The sequence below is a fragment of the Orycteropus afer genome, unplaced genomic scaffold (genome assembly GCF_000298275.1).
Source record: "Orycteropus afer afer isolate SDZICR_OR568_19922 unplaced genomic scaffold, OryAfe1.0 scaffold00423, whole genome shotgun sequence".
NCBI lineage: Eukaryota > Metazoa > Chordata > Mammalia > Tubulidentata > Orycteropodidae > Orycteropus > Orycteropus afer.
Genome location: NW_006922010.1, coordinates 2170079 through 2192101, shown reverse-complemented (window position 1 = coordinate 2192101; position 22023 = coordinate 2170079). Strand labels below are relative to the sequence as shown.

General features: G+C 38.1%; 1 protein-coding gene and 1 pseudogene across 1 annotated transcript in view; one reads left to right on the top strand and one right to left on the bottom strand.

Annotated features, from left to right (window-relative positions):
- FOXN2 (forkhead box N2) overlaps window positions 1–22023 on the top strand; it is a 41803-nt gene that overhangs the window by 3080 nt on the left and 16700 nt on the right. The window contains exons 2-3 of the mRNA XM_007953993.1: window positions 15745–15869; window positions 17526–17590. Of these exons, the coding sequence (XP_007952184.1) occupies window positions 15745–15869; window positions 17526–17590 (190 nt within the window). The remainder of the gene's footprint in view (window positions 1–15744; window positions 15870–17525; window positions 17591–22023) is intronic.
- LOC122151388 lies at window positions 797–915 on the bottom strand (annotated as a pseudogene).

The window sequence follows — 22023 nt, the reverse complement described above, 5'->3', positions numbered from 1 at the left end:
CTTTCCCATGAGCAACTGAGTACCTGATGGTTAAAGTTATCCACCTGGAATATTTCTGTTGAAGCAGCACGAAATAATATTCTGGGAAGTTTGCTCTCTCTTAGGTGTGTAGAATTCTGCTGTTGGGATTGGTTGGGTTTGGCCACTTGGCCAGGCTCAAAAGGAGCCATCCTAGAGGCAGAAGGAATCTCTCTGACTGCCAGCTGAGAGAGACGTACTACTGAGAGATAGATATGGGAAAGACACGCTGCTGAAAGAGAGATGTGAGAGAGATGTGCTACTGAGAGAGATGGCCAGCTGAGAGGGATGACCAGCTGTGAGAGACTAAGCGTATTCCTGAACTTGAATTGTAACCTGTTGCTTCCCTAATAAACCCCATAATCTGTAAGATCTGTGTGGCTACTGCAGCAAATTATTGAACCCAGCACAGAGGTGGTGGGTGCTGCGAGAGGGACGGTTGGTGTCAAGGTTGGTAAGAGGGCTGGAAGGTGGCAGCATGTCTGACCTCATAAGAACAGGCCTTGGGCTCTTGATGGTGATTCTATCTTTCTCTTGCATGGAATTAGAGGTCAGAAGATGCTGCCTTCATGCCCCTTTAGCATCTAAACAACAAAAACAACTCACATTCATCAAGTTGATTTGACTAATAGCGACCCTTCCTTGAGTTTCCAAGGCAGTATCTCTATGGAAGTAGATTGCCCAATCTTCCTTTCAAGGAATGGCTGGTGGGTTTGAACCACCAGTCTTCTGGTTAGCATTCAAATGCTTTAGGCACTAAACCACCAGAGCTACTAAAACCCTACAGCACCTGGTATTCCCAGGCAGTCTCCCATCCAGGTCCCAACCAGGCCCAACCCTGCTTAGCTTTCAAGATCAAGTGAGATTGGATGTGTTCAGGGTAGTATGGCCATATATATAAAAAAAGTTTGCTGATCCCTGATGCCCTAAAACAGAAAATTCACTGTCATCAAGTGGACTCCAACTCATTGCAACCCTCATTGGATTTCCAAAACTGCAAATCTTTATGGAAGCATACTGTCTCGTCTTTTTTTAGTGGAGCAGCTGATGGGTTCAAACCACTAACTTTTTGGTTAGCACCCAAATGCCTTAACTACTACACCACCATAGCTCCTCTGGTGTCAATTCCTTCTGCCTGGACAAGTTTATGTAACCTTTTTTTTTTTTTTTTTTTCTATTTTTCCTCTCTCTTTATATTTTATTTATCATTGTTAAATTGTATGCAAAACATACAATTGAACAGTTTCTACATGTACCATTTAATAACATTGATTACATTCTTACAATTGTGCATCATTCTTACCCTCCTTTTCCAAGTTGTTCTTCCCTCATTAATGTAAATCCATTGCTAAGTTACCTATCTAATCTTTCAAGTTACTGTTGTCAGTTTCATTCCATGTAGATAGATATTAAAAGAGTGTAATGCTCAAGGCAGAACTTTTTTTTATTAGTTAAGAAACCATCTCAAAAATACATTTGACACAAATACCCTGAGGGAGTGAATCACTGGGCCCAAAGGCTTGGGACCATGGTCACGAGGGACTTCAAGCTCAACTGGCATAGCATACTACACAAAAACATTGTTCTACATCCTACTTTGGTTAATAGTGACTGAGGTCTTAAAAGCTTACAAGTGGCCATCTAAGATTCAACAATTGGTCTCCCCTCATTCAGAACAAAGAAGAACGAAGAAAACCAAAGACATGTGGAAACAATTAGTCCAAGGGACTAGTAGACATTGAGAACCTCAGCCTACATGACTATGAGACCACAAGAACTACATGGAGCCTGGCTACCACTGTCAACCACTAGGAAAGGAATCAGTGCAGGAGATCCTGGATAGAGTGGAGAAAAAGGTAGAACAAAACTCAAAACCATAAAAAAGACCAGGCTTACTAGTCTGATAGAGACTGGTGAAACCTCTAAGACTGTGGCCCCTAGTCCTCAGGCCTGGAATTGAACTCACTCCTGTGGCTTCTGGCCATACAATAGATAAGCTTATTAGGTAAACATTTACACCAAGTAGATACACTCCTTAGAACAGTCAACCATGGGAGATAAGAAGGGCAGTATTTGCACAGGGAGATAGATAGCTCAGAGAGCAGGAATACAAAGGAAAGAAGGACACAGGGAGGAAGTGGAAAGAGAGCTGTTACATTATAGGGATTGAAATAAATATTAGGAACAAAATATGTATGAACTGATGCATGGAAAATGAATTTGCTCAGTAAACTTTCACCCAAATACCAATTACAAAAAAAATAAAATGCATTAAACAGTAATGACCAAAGACCAGACAAGTTGTACGATGACATCAAGGACATCATGTGTGAAGAAAGCAAACGACAGTGGAAAAGATAGAAAAGATAAAAATGGAAGTAGAAGAGAATCTAAAACTTGCTCTTGAATGTGTTGTTGTTGTTAGGTGCCATCGAGTTGTCTCTGACTCATACAGACCCTATGCACAGCAGAATGAAACACCACCCAGTTCCATGCCAGCTCTGCGATCCCTACTATACTTGACCCCATTACTGCATCCACTGTCAGTCCATCTCGTTGAGGGCCTTCCCGTCCTTCATTGACCCTCCACCTTACCAAGCATGACATCCTTCGCCAGGGAATGATCCCTTCTGACAACATGACCAAAGTAGGTGAGGTGAAGTCTGGCCATTCTCGCTTCCAAGGAGCATTTAGGCTGCACTTCTTCCAGGACAGAATTGTTAGTTCTTTTAGCAGTCCATGGTACTTTCAGCATTCTTCACCAACACCACAACCCAAAAGCAGCAACTCTTCTTTTGTCTTCCTTATTCATTGTCCAGCCCTCACATGTATATGACGTGATTTAAAGTAATATGGCTTGGGGTAGGCGCATCTTAGCAGCATGTCTTCTTCATTCTTTCTTATTCATTGTCCAGCTCTCACATGCATATAAGGTGATTGAAAATACCATGGCTTGGGGTAGGCGCATCTTAGTCTTCAAGGAGACATTTGTTGCTCTTCAGCACTTGAAAGAGGTCTTTCACAACAGATTTTCCCAATGCAATACATCATCTGATGTCTTGACTGATGCTTCCATTGACGTTGATTGTAGAACCAACTAATATGAAGTCTTTGACAACTTCAATCTTCTTTCTATCTATAGTGATGATGTTTATGGGTCCAGTTGTAAGGATTTGTGTTTTCTTCGTATTGGGGTGTAATCCATACTGCAGACTGTAGTCTTTAATCTTCATCAGTAAGTGCCCTAAGTCATCCTCACTTTCAGCAAGCAAAGTTGTGTCATCTGGGTATCTCAAGTTGTTTATGAGCTTTCCTCCAATCCTAATGCCACGTTCTTCTTCATATAGTCCAGCTTCTCAGATTATTTGCTCAGCTTACAGATTGAATATGTATGTTGAGAAGATACAACCCTGACACAGTCCCTGATTTTAAACCATGCATTATCCCCTTGTTCTGTTCGAATGACAGTCTCATGGTCTATATACAGGTTCCTCATGAGCACAATTAAGTGTTCTGGAATTCCCATTCTTCTTAATGTTATCCACAGTTTGTTATGATCCACACAATGGAATGCTTTTGCATAGTCAGTAAAACACAAATAAACATCTTTGTGGTATTCTTTGCTTTGAGCCAAGATCCATCTGACATCAGCAATGATATCCCTCACTCCACATCCTCTTCTGAATCCAGCTGGCATTTCTGGATTATACTGCGCAAACGTCTTTGAATTATCTTCAACAAGATTTTACTTGCATGTAATATTAATGATATTGTTCGATAATTTCCACATTCTGTGGGTTCGCCTTTCTTTTGAATGGGTCAAAATATGGATCTCTTCCAGTCTGTTGGCTAGTAACTGTCTTCCAAACTTCTTGACATAGACAAGTGAGTGCCTCTAGCACAGTACCTGTTTGTTGAAACATCTCAATGGGTATTCTGTCAATTCCTGAGCCTTGTTCTTTGCCAATTCCTTCATTGCAGCTTCAACTTCTTCCTTCACTACCATTGGTTCTTGATCATATGCCACCTCCTGAAATGGATGAACACCGACCAATTCTTTTTGGTATAGTGACTTTGTGTATTCCTTTCATCTTCTTTTGATGTTTCTTGCATCATTCAATATCTCACCCATAGAATCTTTCAGTATTTCATCTCGAGGCTTAAATTTTTTTCCTCAGTTCTTTCAGCTTCAGAAATACTGAGTGTGTTCTTCCCTTTTGGTTTTCTAACTCCAGGTCTTTGCACATTTCATTATAATAATTGACTTTGCCTTCTAGAGCTGCTCTTTGAAATCTTCTTTTCAGGTCTTTTATCTTGTTATTTCTTCCATTTCCTTCAGCTACTTTCGGTTCAAGGGCAAATTTTGCTTTCTTCATGTATGATATTCTTGATGTCATTCCACAATTCCTCTTGTTTTTGGTTATTGGTGTTCAGTGCATCAAATCTGTTCTTTAGATGGTCTCTAAATTCATGACCAAAGTAGGTGAGGTGAAGCCTGGCCATTCTCGCTTCCAAGGAGCATTTAGGCTGCACTTCTTCAGGGTCATATTTGGGCTCTCATGAACTTGTTTTAATTGTCTTCAGCTTTATCTTGAACTTGCATATGAGCAGTTGGTGGTCTGTTCCACAGTCAGCTCCTGGCCTTGTTTTGGCTGAAGATATTGAGCTTCTCTATCACCTCTTTCCACAGGTGTAGTCAGTCGGATTCCTGTGTACTCTATCTGGCAAAGTCCACGTGTATAGCGCCATTTGTGTTGTTGAAAAAAGGTATTTGCAATGAATGAGTCATTGCTCTTGCAAAAGTCTATCATGTGATCTCCAGAGTTATTTCTGTATTAAGGCCATATTTCCCAACTAGATGACTGAGACCTTTTAAAAATTAAATTCTTATGTGCATTAGAAGTCTTCTCCATAGGGTAAAAAGAGGACCTACAGATTGGCAAAAAATATTTGGGTATGACATGTCTGACAGGAGACTTACCTCTAAAATTTATAGAAAACTTCAGCACCTCAACACAAAGACAAACAATCTAGTTAAAAAATGGGCAAAGGACATGAACAGACACTTCACTGGCGGCCCACAAACACATGAGGAAATGCTCACAATCATTAGCCATTGGAGAGATGTAAATCAAAACAATAATGAGATGTCATCTCACCGCAGCAAAGTTCAACAAGACAGAAAATAACAAATGCTGATGAGTTTGCAGAGAGATTGGAACTCTCATATACTGCTGTTGAGACTGTAAAATGGTAAAACCATTGTGGAAAGTGGTATAGTGTTTCCTTAAAAAACTGAAAATAGAAATACCATTTGATCCAGCAATTCCATTACGAGGAATATATATAATACATATAATATACCTAAAGAGGTGAGAGACAGGAGCAGACATATGCACACCCATGTTTATCACAGCAAAATTCACTATAGCAAAGAGGTTCAAACAACCTAAATGCCCATCTGCAGATGAATAGATAACCAAACTATGGTACATTCACACAATGGAATACTATGCTACATTAAAGAATAATGAAAAATACACAAATCATCTCACATGGATGAATTTGGAGGACATTATTCTGAGTGAAATAAGTCATTCACAGAAGGACAAATATTGTATGAGTCCATTATTATAAAAACTCAAAGGTTTATGCAGGGAAGGCAATTCACTTTGTTGGTTACTGGGGGTGGGAGGGAAAATTTCTGATTAGTTGGGGTTAGATGTTGATTTGGGTGAGAGGAGAGGAAGCATGGAAAAAGTCTATGACCAGCACAATGACAGTGGGGAAAGGGAGGACACAGAAACATGCACAAAAGATATAGACAAAAGAGGCAAATATATAACACTGCATTACCAGTGACACCAAACACCAGGCTATGGATAAATGCATAGAAAGGTCAAGAGATCATGTAGAGGTAGGTGAACAGGAATATACCCAAGACCAAAGACAGATTTGGCTGAAGATAGTCTTACATATGTACTTGTGCTGCAAAAATTATTCACACACAGAGGACAAAGTTGGAGTAGCTTCTCAGAGACAACCATACACACTGAGGGAGAGAATCACTGGGCCTGCGGGCTTGTGACCATAGTCTTGGAGAACATCTTGCTCAGTTGGCACGACATAGTACATCAAAATCTTGTTGTGCATCCTCCTTTGGTGAATAGTGACTGGGGTCTTAAAAACTGAGTGGCCATCTAAGATGCAACTATTTGTCTCCTCTTGTCCGGAGCAAAGATGAGTGAAGAAAACAAAAATCATGTGGAAACAGTTAATCTAAACATATGATGAACCACAAAGACCTCAGCCTTCACGACCCCAGTACCAGAAGAACTAGATGGTGCCTGGCTACCAATGCCAACCACTCAGAAAGATATCAAAATTTGAGATCCTGGATAGAGTGGGAGGAAAAATGTGGAACAAAATTCAAAAACACGAATATGACCAGAATTATTGGTTGGATAGAGACTGGTGGAACCCTTAAAACTAAGTTGGCCCGTGAGACATGAAAGGGGCATCATTAACATACAGGGAAAGCTGGACAGACAGGAATGCATAGATAATAAGGGCACACGGAAGGGGTAGTCACAGGGAGGAGAGCTTTTTATGGTTGAGGATTGTAATCAAGGCTGTGAAATCAAATGTGCATGAACTGTTGAGAGTAAAACCAATCAGCTTTGTAATTTTGCACCCAAATCAAAACAAAAAATTTAAAAAGGAGGAGAAGAAGATGATAGAAGGAATATACAGAGTTACTGTACCAAAAAGAATTGGTTGACATTCAGCCATTACAGGAGGTAACATGATAAAAAACAGTGGCATTTGGGGAGAAGTCCAAGCTGCACTGAACACATTGATGAAAAACAATGCTCCAGGGATTGACATTTCCACTGAGATATTTGATAAAAGGGATGCAGTACTGGAAGCACTCTGTTGTCTATGGCAAGAAATTTGGAAGACAGCTATCTGGCCAACAGACTGGAAGAGATCCATATTTATGCCCATTCCAAAGAAAGGTGATCCAGCAGAATGCAGAATTTATCAAAGAATATCATTAATATTGTACGCAAGTAAAATTTTGCTGAAAATAATTAAAAACACTTGGAGCATTACACAGACAGGAAACTCCCAGAAACTCAAAGTATATTCAGAAGAGAGTGTGGGATGAGGGATATCATTGTTAATATCAGGTGGATCTAAGTTGAAAGCAGAGAATACCAGAAAGATGTTTACATGTGGTTTATTGACTGTGCAAAAGCATTCAGCTATGTGGATCATAACAAATTATGGATTACATTGTAAAGATAGGAATTCAAAAACGCTTAATTGTGCTCATGTAGAACCTGCACATTGGCCAAGAGACAGGGACTTATACAGAAAAGGGAATACCACATTGTTTAAAACAGGAAAGATATGCATCTGGGTTGTATCCTTCACCATACTTATTCAATCTGTATGCTGAGTAAATCTGAGAAACTGAACTCTGTGAAGAACATGGCATCTGGATTGGAAAACTCATTAACAACCTGAGATATGCAGATCACACAACCTTGCTTGCTAAAAGAAAAGAGGACTTGAAGCACTTACTGATGAAGATCAAAGACTATATAGTCTTCAGTATAAATTACAACTCAAAGAAAATAAAAATCTTCACAACTGCACCAATAAGCAACATCATGATAAACAGAAAAGATTCAAATTGTCAAGGATTTCATTTTGCTGGGATCTGCAATCAACACAATAGAAGCAGCAGTTAGGAAATCAAAGGACATACTGTGTTTGGCATATCTGCTGCCAAAGACCTCTTTAAAGTATAAAGCAGACATATCATTTGAGGACTAGGTGCCTCTGACCCACTATGGTATTTGCAGTTTCCTTCTTGTTGTTATGTGCCGTCGAGTTGGACCCGATTCATAGCGACCCCTCCTTGGGTTTCCGAGGCAGTATCACTACGGAAGTAGATTGCCCCATCTTCCTTCCGAGGAGTGGCTGGTGCGTTTGAACCACCAGCCTTCTGGTTAGCAGTCAAGTGCCTTAGGCACTACACTACCAGAGCTCCCAGTTTCGTTCTAGGAATGCGAAAACTGGATAAGGAAGGCTGAAGAAAAATTGATCCATTTAAATTATGGTGTTTGTGAAGAATATTGAATATCCCATGAACAAAAGTTTTTAATTTTTATAAGGCAGCGTTTATTTATTTTGTCTTTTTCTGTTTGTGCTTTTGTTGTTATATTTCATAATCGGTGGTTTAAGCCTAGGCCCAAAATCTGCTTATTTTTCTGAGAATTTTGTATTTTAGTTTACACATTTAGATCCTTAATCTGTTTTGAATTTATTTTTGTATTTGGTGTGAGGCATGGATCCTGTTTCATTTTCTGGGAAAGTTTGACCATTCCTGAACTCAATTTGGCAGAAATTATTAGAATTAGAAGTGTGCATACCTTTGAGCAGTTTATGTTTTGATTTCTCCTCTAGAGTAATAACATATTTGCATGCAAGGAGATGTGTATGAGCATTCACTATGGTATTTGTTCATAATAAAAAATAAGTCTCAGTGACAGTAGGTTTGGTGTGGTATTATTTGTGGTAGGGATCAAATGGTGCTTTTTTCTTATTAATAATTTCTTAATGTGTGCATTATTTGTATCATTAATCTGAGCATTTTTGAAAATAGAAAAAGCTTACCAAAGGGGAAAAAGAAAAAGGAATTAAGGAAATAAAAGCTAGAGAACAGGAAAGGATACAGTCGTGGATACAGGTGGTGGTGGTGGTGGTGAAGTGTCATTCAGGGAGTTTTGACTCACTGTGACCCTATATACAACAGAATAAAACAGTGCCCAGTGCTGTGCCATCCTCACAACTGTTGTAATGCTTGAGCCCATAATCACAGCCACGGTGTCAGTCCATCTCGTTGAGGTTCTTCCCCTTTTTCACTGACCCTCTATTTTACCTGGCATGATATTCTTCCCCAAGGACTGGGCCCTTCTGACCAAATGACCGTTGTATGAGAGACAGAGTCTGGCCATTTTTGTTTCTAAGGATCATTCGGGCTGTGCTTCCTGCAAGACACATTAGTCTGTTCTTTTAGCAGTCCATGGTACATTCAGTATTCTTTGCCAATAACACAGTTCAGATGCATCAATTTTTCTGTGGTCTTCCTTATTCATTGCCCAGCTTTTGCATGAATATGAGGTGATTGAAAATATCATAGGTTGGATCCTTCAAAGTGATATCTTTGCTCTTTAACACTTTAGAGTTTTTTTGTAGGAAATTTGCTCAGTGCAGTACATCATTTGATTTCTTCACTACTGCTTCCATGGCCCTTGATGGTGTGTCCAAGCAAAATGAAATCCTTGACAACTTCAGTTTTTTCTCCATTGATCATGATGTTGCTTATTGGTCTAGTTGTGGAGATTTTTGTTTTTTTATGTTGAGATGCAATCCATACTGAAGGCTGTAGTCTCTAATTTTCACCAATAAGTACGTCAAGTCCTCTTTGCTTTCAGCAAGCAAATAGTGTCATCTGCATATCACAGATTGTTAATGAGTCTTTCTCCAGTCCTGATGCTATGTTCTTCATATATCCAGCTTCTTGGATTATTTGCTCAGCATACAGATTGAATAAGTATGGTGAAAGGATACAACCCTGACACACACAACCTTCCTGATTTTAAACCATGCAGTATCCCCTTGCTCTGTTCATACTACTTCTTGGTCTGTGTACAGGTTCCTAATGACTTTAATTAAGTGTCCTGGAATTCCCATTCTTCACAATATTATCCCTAATTGATTGTGATACACAGAGTGGAATGCCTTTGGAGATGGGATCCAACAATCTGTAATATAACAAGGTCTCTGGATGATTCTGATTCATTACTAAAAGTTGAAAACCACTGGCCTAGTGGATCAAGTAGAATCTCCTTTGATCCCATCTAATAGTCTTTATCCATCATATCTGTTATATTGTCTTTTTTGTCACGTATCAATCTATCCTTCCATCTTTCCCTTCCTTCATCTTTACTTTTGTTCTGTTTGTTTGTTCTGTTAATTGTGTTTCTTTTGTTTTTGTTGTGGGTTGTTAAGTCTTTTCTTTTACCCCCTTTTCCTTATTGGAGCACTATACATCTTTTTTGTCCTGTATTTACTTCCAAAGTTAGGAGAAGGGGAGATGAACCTGTTATTCTCCAGTTATTGAAACTTTACCACGTTTACTTTGTTTTATACTCAGTGCCAGTCTTGACTTTTTTCTTGATGTCTCATTTGGCTGCGGTAGTTATTATGTGATTTTGTTTGTTTGTTTGTTTGTTTTTTGTTTTCCTTTTTACAAGAAGGGGATAGAGAATGCTGTTTTACCTGTGTGAGATGTTGCCTTCATTCTTAAAACAGAAATTTGGCAAATTACAGAATTTTTAAATCCTGCCAAATTCATAAAGTGTTGCTGCATTTTGTTTTAAAATTAGTATTGCAAGGGGAAGTCTCATCTGAGTCTAAGTTTTATTCCTTTATAAAATAGCCTTTTTCCCCCTGCTTAATGTATTTTAAATTATAAACTGTTGCAAACATAGAAGAAAATATGGAAAATAATATACGAGAGACACATGTACCTATTACCCAAATTTAATAGATCTAAACATTTTCCCATGTTAATTTATTTTTAAAGAAATCCAATATTAAATATGCAGCAAACTCTCATCCAGTATCTCCCTACACTGAGATATTCACTGTACTCATTATCTCTAAGATAATAGGAAAGAATTAGATTTTGCCAACATCTTGGGGCAATAGGGAGAGAGCCAGAACCTCTATGCTAAATTATTTCACCTATGTTTGTGTGGCAACCAGAAGTCCACTGAGGCAGTTACCTTCTTCAGGAACTAGCCACAGAGATATTCTTAATGTTCTGCTAGCTGAGCCATGTAGGTCATCTTAAATTGCTAATAAGTGTCAGTATATGTGCCTTTTTGGATGTAAACTTCTGGCACCTATAAATGTCTCAGAGTTGCTAATTGGAATCTTCTAAGATGTCTCAAAAAAGATATTTTCCAATGAATGTGTGGTTTATTGTGTAATAAATAAACAATTGTGAAACAAGATATTGCATGGCTATGATTCATTTTTCTGTAATCAGTCCAGTGTGGTATTAGTACCCATACTTGTATGTGGAAGTGAAAAATTTGAGACAGGCTAGTTGGACTTCCTCAAATGTTTAAAATCACATTTGAGTGAAACTAATGTCTTGATCCAGAACAGAGAGTGAGTTCAATTCCAGACCTCAAGGGTAACTAGGGGCCATAGTCAAGGGTCTCACTCACCAGGGTCTATCAGACCTGTATACCTGGTCTTTTTTTTTTTTTTATGATTTTAAGTTTTGTTCCTCATTGTTCTCTCACTCTATCCAGGATCTCCTGCACTAGTCCCCCTCTGAGTGGTTGACAGTAGTGGCCGGGCACCATCTAATTTTGGTCTCATAGTCATATTGGCTGAGGATCACATGGGCTACCAGTCCTTTGGACTGTTTCTATGTGTCTTTGGTTTTCTTCATTCTCCTTTTGGAACAGGTTCTTATGAGGGCAGATCTGAGTTGTGCACCATCATGGCTGCTATAACTACCACCTTCATTCTCAAGACTTTGTAGAAGTATGTACTTGCATTGCAGTCTTGTCAGTTGTATTGCATGCCACAAACCACTGCCATTAAGTCAATTCTGATTCATAGCGACTCTATAGGACAGAGTAGAACTGCCCCAAAGGGTTTCTAAGGCTGTGTAAATCTTTATCAGAAGCAGACTGACACATCTTTCTCCCACAGACCAGCTGATTCAAACAGCTGACCTTTTGGTTAGCAGCCAGATACTTTAACTACTGCACCACCAGAGCTTCTTACATGTCACAGGGAGTGGAAATGAAAAGTATATTTAAAAGACCTGTAGTCATAGATACGTAGATACTTTGAAACATACTTCAAAGGGATAGCAATATGTTTATTTACAACTCAACTTTCATATTGCAAACTTAGCTGTAACTAATTCCTTTATGGGAAAGGGAACTTTTATTTACCCTGATAGATGTACCCCCTCCAGCCATCTCATAGCCTAGTCATAGCCTCATGCTAGCTAATATTAGTGAGATTCTTCAATATCCTGTTTACTTTCCTTCCTAATTAGCTGTTGCTTCATTTTAGACAAACTATGCATCAGGCAAGTCCTTTTTTCAGGTACTTCTGAAGTTTAGTGGACTCTTCTGTTTTTGGTTTTTCTAGTTTCTGGCAGTGATACAAATTCTATTATTTTTTTATTCTATTGATTATTTCACAGCAGGAAGATGTGGCAGTCTGCTTCCATAAATATTTACAACTTGGAAACCCCATAGGGAGTTATTTTCTTTCCCATAGGGTCACTGTGAGTCTGAATCAACTCAACAAGTTTGGGTTGAGTTTGAGTGGGTTTGAGTTTTGAGTATTGATTGTTTCCTCGGGAATCTAGACTTGTGTGCTCTTTGCCATATTATCCACAAGTCCCTCAAATGTTGTTGTAACTTAACTATCTTGAAGGAAGGGATGATGCTTCTTCATCTTTTTTATCTTTTACATTTGTACTTTCCATAGCTCAGTTATTTCTAGCTTTTGTGACTTTGGCTGTATTTTTCATTAAATTGCTCATTTAAAAAATCTATGTTTACTTTAACTGGAAACTAAAAGTGTTATTATTAATGTCATTAGCTATAATTCTTTAAAATAACTATTAAAATAAAAATTACTCTTTGATGCACCACCTAATATATTGCTTATAACTCTTTGGGAGATATTGCTGTACAAAAATACTATTATTTTTTCTTTTAGTTTTCAGTAATAACAGTGGCTAATATTTTAAAGAATAATATTGTATTTTTGGTGAAAATTTACCCTGCATATTTGATTCCTACTCAACAATTTCTACTCAAATTGTTCTGTGTCATTGGTTACATTCTTCACAGTGCATGAGCATTCTCACTTCTGAGAATTTCCATTTCCAGTAATCTGGTTTCCCTGAGTCCTTATTTCTTGGCTTTATTTTTAAAGTAGCTATTCATCAGTTGGTATCATAGATAATTTTGGAGCTCTGATGGTATAGTGATTAAGGCATTTGGCTGCTAACCAAAAAAGCCAGTACTTCAAACCCACCAGCTGCTCCGTGGAAGAAAGATGAGGTAGTCTGTGTCTGTAAAGATTTGTAGACTTGGAAATCCAATAGGGGTCATTATGAGTTGGAATCGACTTGATGGCAGTGAATTTGGGGTTTTTTGGTAGATAATTTTTTGTAGGAGTATAGTACTCATCAGTAATATTCTTTTTTTTGTGATATTTTGTAATATTTTGTGAGCCAGTCTGTTATTTAGCTAAAAGGTGATTTCAGGATAGATTAAGTTCAAGATTTAAAGAGTAGTATTTCAGGGCTGTAGTCTCAGGGGGTCTCCAGTCTCAACTGGTCCAGTAAGTGGGGATTTTTCAAAGAATTTGAGTTTCTGCTCAACATTTTTCTCCTGTTCTGTCAGGATCCATCTATTGTGGCCCTGATCAGAATGGTCAATAGTGATAGCTGGGCACCATCTAGTTCTTCTGGTCTCAGTAGATGTGGCCATGGTTTGTGTAGGCTATTACTCCTGTACACTAGTTTCTTCTCTGAGCCTTTGGCTTCCTTCTTCCTCTTCTTCCTCTTTTTCTCTGGACAAGTAGAGAGCAATAGTGCATTTTAGATGGCTTGTCACAAGCTTTAAGACCCCAAACACTATACACCAAACTAGGATATAGAACATAAGCTTTGGGAACTATATTATGCCAGTTGACCAAGTTTTCTCATGAGACTATCCTAAGCCTTCAAACACAGAAAACTAATCCCTATGTGCTTTATTATATATGTGTATGTGCATATGAATATGTATGTTTGCACATAAATAGATGTATACATATGCATATGCTTACATGAACACACATATACATGCCTATACACATATATGCCATGTTGTTGTTATGTGCCGTCAAGTCAGACCTAACTCATAGTGACCCCTCCTTGGGTTTCCGAGGAGGTATCGCTGCAGAAGTAGATTACCCAACCTTCCTTCCGAGGAGTAGCTGGTGGGTTTGAACCACCATTCTTCTGGTTACCAGTCAGGTGCCTTAGGCACTACCCTACCAGAGCTCCTATATATATCATAGCAGTTACCAAAAGATCCTTTTTCTTTTTGTACATCTTAGTGACATTTTTCCCTTGGTGAGGTTGTATACACTTTACCCACATTTGGTGTTATGTTTCCTATCACCAAAATAACTAGTGTCTATTATCTAGAAAGTGATTCCCCCTTTCCTTCCTCCTTGGTAACCATCAGTGAACATTGGTCTCTCTCTGTATATCTATTCTTGTCTTTTTATAAAAGTGAGACTATACAATATTTAAGAGCTCTAGTAGTGTCATGCCTAAGGCATTTGACTGCTAACCAGAAGGCTGGTGGTTCAAACCCACCAGCCACTCCTTGGAAGGAAGTTTGGGTAATCTACTTCCATAATGATACCGCCATGGAAACCCAAGGAGAGTCGCCATGAGTCAGATACAACTCGACAGCAGTGGGTTATACAATATTTATCCTTTTGTGATTAACTTATTTAACTCAGCATAATATCTTCCAGATTCATCCACATTATTTTTTAAGGACCCATCATTTTTTATGGCTGAGTAGTATTCCATTGTATATTTTTACCACATTTTACTTATCCATTCATCTGTCAGTGGACAGTAAGGTTGTTTCCATCTTTTTGCTATTGTAAATAGTGCTTAAGTGAATATAGGTGTGCATATGTTTATTCATGTCTTTTCTATTAGATCTCTAGGGTGTGTACTTAGAAGTGAGATTGCTAGAACATAAGGCAGTTCTAGTTCTAATTGTTTGAGGAAGCACCATACTGTTTCCCATAGTGATTGTACCATTTTATAATCCCACCAGCAGTGGATAAGGGTTCCTGTTTTCTCACATTCTTGCCAGCATTTGTTGTTTTCTCTTTCATCAGTGCTGTTTTAGCCAGGGTGAGATAATAATCTTATTGTGGTTTTGATTTGCATCTCTCCAATGGCTAATAATCATGAACATCTTTTTTATGTGTTTTTTGGCAACTTGAATGTTCTCTTTGGTGATGTGTTTATTTTTCCACATCCTTTGCTCACTTCTTAATTGGATTCTTTGTCTTTTTGTTGTTGAATTGTTGAAGGTTAATGGCTAATATTTTGTTGACATTTTACCATGCAGGTCCATCTTGTATGGACTGTAAGTTGTTTACTACACAATTCCAGGTTGTACTGTTGTCATGGTGATATTAATGGTGTGTCCTAAAGTTGTATAGTCCTCCAGCCCTATGTGCCAGGCATTGTACACAACACTGCTTATTCTGATTTAGTCCACATAACAATTCTGTGAGGTAGATACTATTACTACCTTATTTTACAAATGAGGGAGTAATGGCACAGGCAGATATAGATTAGTTAACTTTCCCCAGGGTTGGTTACACACCCCATGCAGTTTGGTGCCTGGGCTAGTATTCACTACAATGCGTGCATACCAAGCTCACATCTACCTTTATATTGTACTCAAAAACTGTTAGTGGTTTTTTTCTTCACATGTGTGTTAACAACACTTAAATGTTGATTGTATGTGTCCAAAATTTCCAAGTCTTAATTAATTCTTGTATGTTTTATTCTAGGTTAATGGAAAAGGTTCTTTATGGTGTGTTGATCCAGAATATAAACCCAATCTTATGCAGGCACTGAAGAAGCAACCTTTTTCCTCAGCATTAACTTTTTACACTCCTCCTGCATCTCCACAAAGGTAAGGAATCTCCTGTATATGTGTCAGTGATGATTTATAAGAATCACTGTGTGCAGTGGAGAAACTTAACAAAAGTTGTGTGAGGGTGTTGTTTTTGTTTGGTGCTAATGAGGTATTCTAGTTAAATAATAATTTAGAAATTAAAGGAAAGTTCTGTTGATGGTTATTTATGTGTTTTATGTAGCTATGCTTATTTACTAAATTAAAGATTAAATGAGAGAATTGTCCATAATTTTTGTAAGCCATCACAATATACTTTTACTCTTCATTATTTTGCATTTTTATGTTTATATTTTTTAGCCTCACCATGAATAGATAGTAAATAAAGGTAATTTTGTGACATGAAAAAAGGTAGATAAAACAATGACAGCTTGTTGTTGTTGCCGTCAAGTCGGCTCTGACTCATAGCGACCCTATTCTGTGTACAACAGAATGAAACTGCCCTGTCCTGTGCCATCTCACAATCCTTGCTATACCTGAACCCATCGTTGCAGCCACTATGTCATTCCATCTTGTTGAGAGCCTTCCCCTTTTTTGTTGTCCCTCCATTTTACCAAGCATGATACCTTTCTCCAGGGAATGGTCCCTTCTGACAACATGACCAAAGTAGATCAAAGTAAGTCTGTACAATGACAATGACAGCATAAAAGTTAAAATCTTAGACTATTTTATTTTATTAAACATTACCTTAATGTGAAATGAAAGGTTTTATTCTGCTTGTTCTTTAGCAAAATTAACATTGCATCTGCCAAATCCTTTTGTAGCCTTCTCATGTTGTAATTTGTGTGAGGAAGAGTATGAGATATAAGTAAAACTGAATATGAAATAGACTTAATTTAATGAACAAAACAGATTTTTTTAAAAGAGTAGTATTAGAAATTCCAAAGAAAAGAAATCCTTTTCCCTAAAAAATGTTTTAATTTTTGGAATTGAAAACAAAACACTGTTTTCTTTCCATGAATAGAGAAAGTTTAATTTGATACATTTATTCAGGAACTTATATGTTTGGTGTCAATCTAGTCTCCCTTAGACATTAGTTTAGATAAACACTTTGATTTCTATGGTAACACCAATACTAATATTACGTCATGCTCAAACATTGAATACAGAGATAAGGAACTATTATGTATTGTCTGTTATTCAGGTGTTTTAAATAATTCATTTTATTTAGTTACCACAGCAACCCTATGTGAGATATTTAATTATTCCTACTTCACTCTGGTGGTGTATTGCCTAAGGGATTTGACTGCTAACCAGAAGGCTATTGGTTCAAACCCACCAGCCACTCCTCAGAAGAAAGATCGGGCAATCTATTTCTGTAGTAACACTGCCTCAGAAACACAAGGAGAGGTCACTATGAGTCGGATCCAACTCCATGGCAGTAGGTTTGGTTTGGTTTTCACAGATAAAAACACAATGAGATTATTTTGGAGATCATCCAAATAGTTGTGATTCAGTTTGGGATCTTTTCCATTCTAAAGCTTGTGCTTTTTCTACTTTGGCAGACCCTTCCTAAACTGAGTAGTATTAGCAAAGAAAACAAGACAAAAAATAGTTTGTTTTCTGTTGTACAAGTTAGCGATCTTTATTAAAAATGCTATAAAAAGTGAAATAAAGATTTTATAGGCACATTTGTCTTTTCTCTTTATTTTTCAGTGGATCTTTATCACCTCATTACTTAACTTCTGTACTAAAGCAGAATCAAGTACGAACTGTCAAAGGTAGGTATAAAGATCATATTTCAAGTCATAAAAACTCAAGTCAAAATTTAGGATTTTTTTTTGTTGTTTAATTTTTTTCTACTTACAAAAGCATTGTAGAAAATTCGTTCATTGTAGAAAATTTGAAAAGTAAAAGCATCTGTAAAAGAAAAGGTAAAAGTCAGTCCTTATTGTTAACATTTTGATGTATTTCTTTTGGTTCCCATTTATGCATGGGGTCACCATGAATCAGGAGCAAACTTGATGACAGCTAACAACAACATATGAGTGGACTAATACCCATCTGTTGGTTTGTTGAACTGTAGTGACTTGCAACATGCATGATACTGGAAGCTATGCTACTGGTATTTCAAATACCATCAGAGTGACCTGTGGTGGACAGGTTTTAGTGGAGCTAACAACCTAAGACAGACTAGGAAGAGGGACTTGGCAATCTACTTCCAAAACTTAACCAATGAAAGCATATGGATCACAGCAGCATATTGTCCAATATAGTGCTGGAAGATAAGACCCCTGTGTTAGAATGTACTGGACAATAGGTGCAACAATGGACTCAAACATACTAAAGGCCATGAAGATGGGACAGGACTGAGCAGTGTTTCATCGTCTTACACTAAAGATCACCGTGAGCCGGTGCCAATTCAGTGACACCTAACAGCAACAATAACAGATGAGTAGAGATGCACACACAAGCATATACATACACATACTCGTTTATTTCTCCAAATATTAGGTTCATACTGTGGGTACAGTTTTATGTCCCTTTTTCCATTTACTTTTTTTTTTGTATATGATTTGAGTGAAAGTGTTTACAAAGCAAATTCGTCTTCTACATAACAGCTCATGTACATTTCATTTCATAACATTGACTTCAGTCCCCATAGTTTAACAGCTCTCTTCCCACTCCCTTGTGGTTTTCTTTTCCCTGTGTCTTTCTTTCCTATACATTCGTGCCCTCTGAGCTATCTCCCTGTATAAATACTGACCTTCTGATCTCCTATGACTGATTGTTCTAAGGAAGGTACCTACCTGGTGTAAATATTCACCTTATATGCCCGTGGCTAGAAACCATGGGAGTGAGTTTAGTTCCAGGCCACCAGTCTCTGTCAGACCAGTAAAAAAAACAAAATCGAACTCAACCGCCATCAAGTCAGATCCAACTCATGGTGACCCCTCCTTGGGATTCCAACGAAATATCACTATGGAAGTAGATTGCCCAATTTTCCTTCCAGGGATCAGACCAGTGAACCTGGTATTTTTTTTATGATTTTGAGTTTTGCTCCATGTTGTTCTCCCACTCTATCCAGGATCTCCTGCACTGATCCCTTTCTGAGTGGTTGATAGTGATAGCTAGGCACCATCTAGTTTTTTTGGTCTCATGATCCTGTAGGCTGAGGTTACATGGTATTTTTTTATGATTTTGAGTTTTGCTCCATGTTGTTCTCCCACTCTATCCAGGATCTCCTGCACTGATCCCTTTCTGAGTGGTTGATAGTGATAGCTAGGCACCATCTAGTTTTTTTGGTCTCATGATCCTGTAGGCTGAGGTTACATGATCCACTAGTCCCTGGGACTAATTGTGTCCATACAGCTTTGGTCTTCATTCTTCTTTGCTCCAGACAAGGAGAGACCAATTGCTGCATCTAAATGGCCACTTGCAAGCTTTTAAGACCCCAGTTGCTACTCACCAAAGTAGGATGTAGAACAGTGTTTTTGTATAGTATGTTATGCCAGTTGAGCTTGATGTCCCCAGCCCACAGGTCCAGCAACTCCCTACCTCAGGGTAGTTTGCTGTGGCTAAAAAGTTATCATAACTTTGTCCCCTGTTAGTTCTATTTATGTGGACATTTTTATGTTGTTGTTGTTATGTACCATTGAGTCGGACCTGACTTATAGCAAACCCTCCTTGGGTTTCCAAGACAGTATCACTATGGAAGTAGATTGCCCCATCTTCCTTCCGAGGAGTGGCTGGTGGGTTTGAATCACTAGCCTTCTGGTTAGCAGTCAAGTGCTTGATAGCACATATAAATATGTATGTATTTTTTATGTGTATTTTTCCTTGAATATATGATTCAATTTCTTAGTAGTATCAGATTTGCCTTTCCAAATCTATGAATATTTCTTATATGGGTGATATAAATACAAAAATTTAAGCATGAGAAGTCATTAAATTGATTTTTGTAGAATCTTAGAGATTTCTTATATGTGTGTGTGCATGTGCGCATGACAGGGGCAAGGAGGTGGCATCTTCTGACTTCCTCTAACTCCACAAGAGGAAGACACAATCACCATCAGCAGCCCAAGGCCTGTTTTTATGAGGCAAGACATACCGTCACCCTCCAGCCCTCTTACTAACCTTGTCACCAACCGTTCCTCCTGCGGCACCCACCACCTCTCTGCTGGGTTCAGTAATTTGCTGGAGTGGACACACAGAACTCAGACTGTGGGGTTTATCGGGGAAGCAGCAGATTACAGTACAAGTTCAGGATTGCAATCAGTCTCTCTCAGCCAGCCGTCTCTCAGTAGCATGTCTCTCTCTCATCAGTGTGTCTCTCTCATGTCTTTCTCTCAGCAAGCGCATCTCTCTCAGCCTCATGTCTCTCTCAACCATGCATCTCTCTCAGCTGGCAATCAGAGAAATTGCCTTCTGCCTCTAGGAGGGCTCATTTTAAGCCTGGCAGAGTGGCAAAACTAACCAATCCCAACATCAGAATTCCATACACTTGAGAAAGCGAACTTTCCAGAAGATTACTTCGAAGATTACTTCATGCTGCTTCAGGTGGATGACTTTAACAAGCAGCTACTCAGTTGCTCATGGCAAAGTGGAAGTTCCAAAGACTGGCTGGAAAAGCCATGCCGTGTAATTTACTACACCACAGTGTGCATGGTGAAAATATGTATAACAAAACATATGCCATCTTGGCAATTGCTACATGTACAAATTTAGTGACACTGGTTACCTTCTTCAAGTTGTGCAACCATTCTTGCCATCATTTTCCAAATCATTCTACCATCATGTACATAAACTCAGTGCCCCCTAAGCAAAAACTCCTCCTTTGCTCCTTCCTCCCACCCCTGTAACCATTAATAATCTTTGTTTTCTATATATTTGCTTATTTCATATAAGTGAGATCATACTATATTTGTATTTCTGCAATTGACTGGCAACTAGATATGTTATAAAATACAGCAATTAGTGTTTTGGGGCTTTTTTTTTTTTTTTTTTTTTAGCCTTGGTGATGCAGTGGTTAAGTGCTTGACTGCAACTTAAAAGGTCAACAATTCAAACCCACCAACCACTTTGTGGGAGAAGGATGTAAAGCCTGCTTCTACAGAGATTACAGCCTTAGCTAGCAACCCTATGGGCCAGTTATATTCTGTCTTGTAGGATCACTATGAGTCAGATCACTATTGACTCATTGGCAATGGGTATAAAGTGTTTTTTGTTTTTGTTTCTAAAAGCCAATTTAAAAATAGCATAAAGGACTTTATCAATGGGGGGAAAAGTATTCTTAAATGTTTACAAATGTGGCAATAAACATGAGCCTTCAGTTTAGGGGTTCTTTTTTCTCTTTTAGTTGGGTGAAAGTTTATAGAGGAAATTGGTTTTCCATTCACCAATTCATACACATTTCGTTTTGGGACATTCAGTACTATCCCCACATTATAACAGCACTCTTCTCACTTCCTCCCTATGTTTACCAATTCCCTTTGTCCTTCTTTCCTGTCCTTTCCTGTCTTCTTTGCTTTATCCCTAGACATATGCTGCCCTTTGGATCTCATCTGGTTGATTTTTCTAATGAGTGTGTAACTTCCTGTTATTATTGTTCACCTTGTAGGCCTGTCTTTCATTTGATTAAAAGTTGAGCTGAATGAGTTCATTTCCCAGCTTGAACGGTGTCTAAGGGCCATAGTCTCAGGGGTTCCACCAGTCTCTATCAGACCAGTAAGCCTCGTCTTCAGTTTAGATTTAATACCAAACAGATTGGGTACTACAATAAAAATTATTTTAAGTTCTGTCCATACTGTTTTTATTTTTGTTCCAAGAAATTCAAAATTGTGTTTTGGACAAAGCATTGATAATTCTTTGTTATCATCAAGTAATGACTCATTTCTCTACAGCTAATTTTTAACATTAAAATTTTTCAGTTTATTGGCAAGGCATTACAGGAAACTGCATATAAATGTCCCAAACCAGACAGATCAGGTATAGGTAAAGCCCTTTTGCAAAGATTCATCTGGTTTTGTAGAGTTAATTTCATATAGGAGAGTTCAAATTAATTTGGCTATAATAAATTTTAAAAAATAAAGTCTATTTAAGCAATACTTCTCTCATTCTACTGTGACAAAAACAGTACCTAGTTTTGTTATAGAAGCTCTAATGGCGTGATGCCTAAGGTATTTGACTGCTAACCAGAAGACTGGCGGTTCAA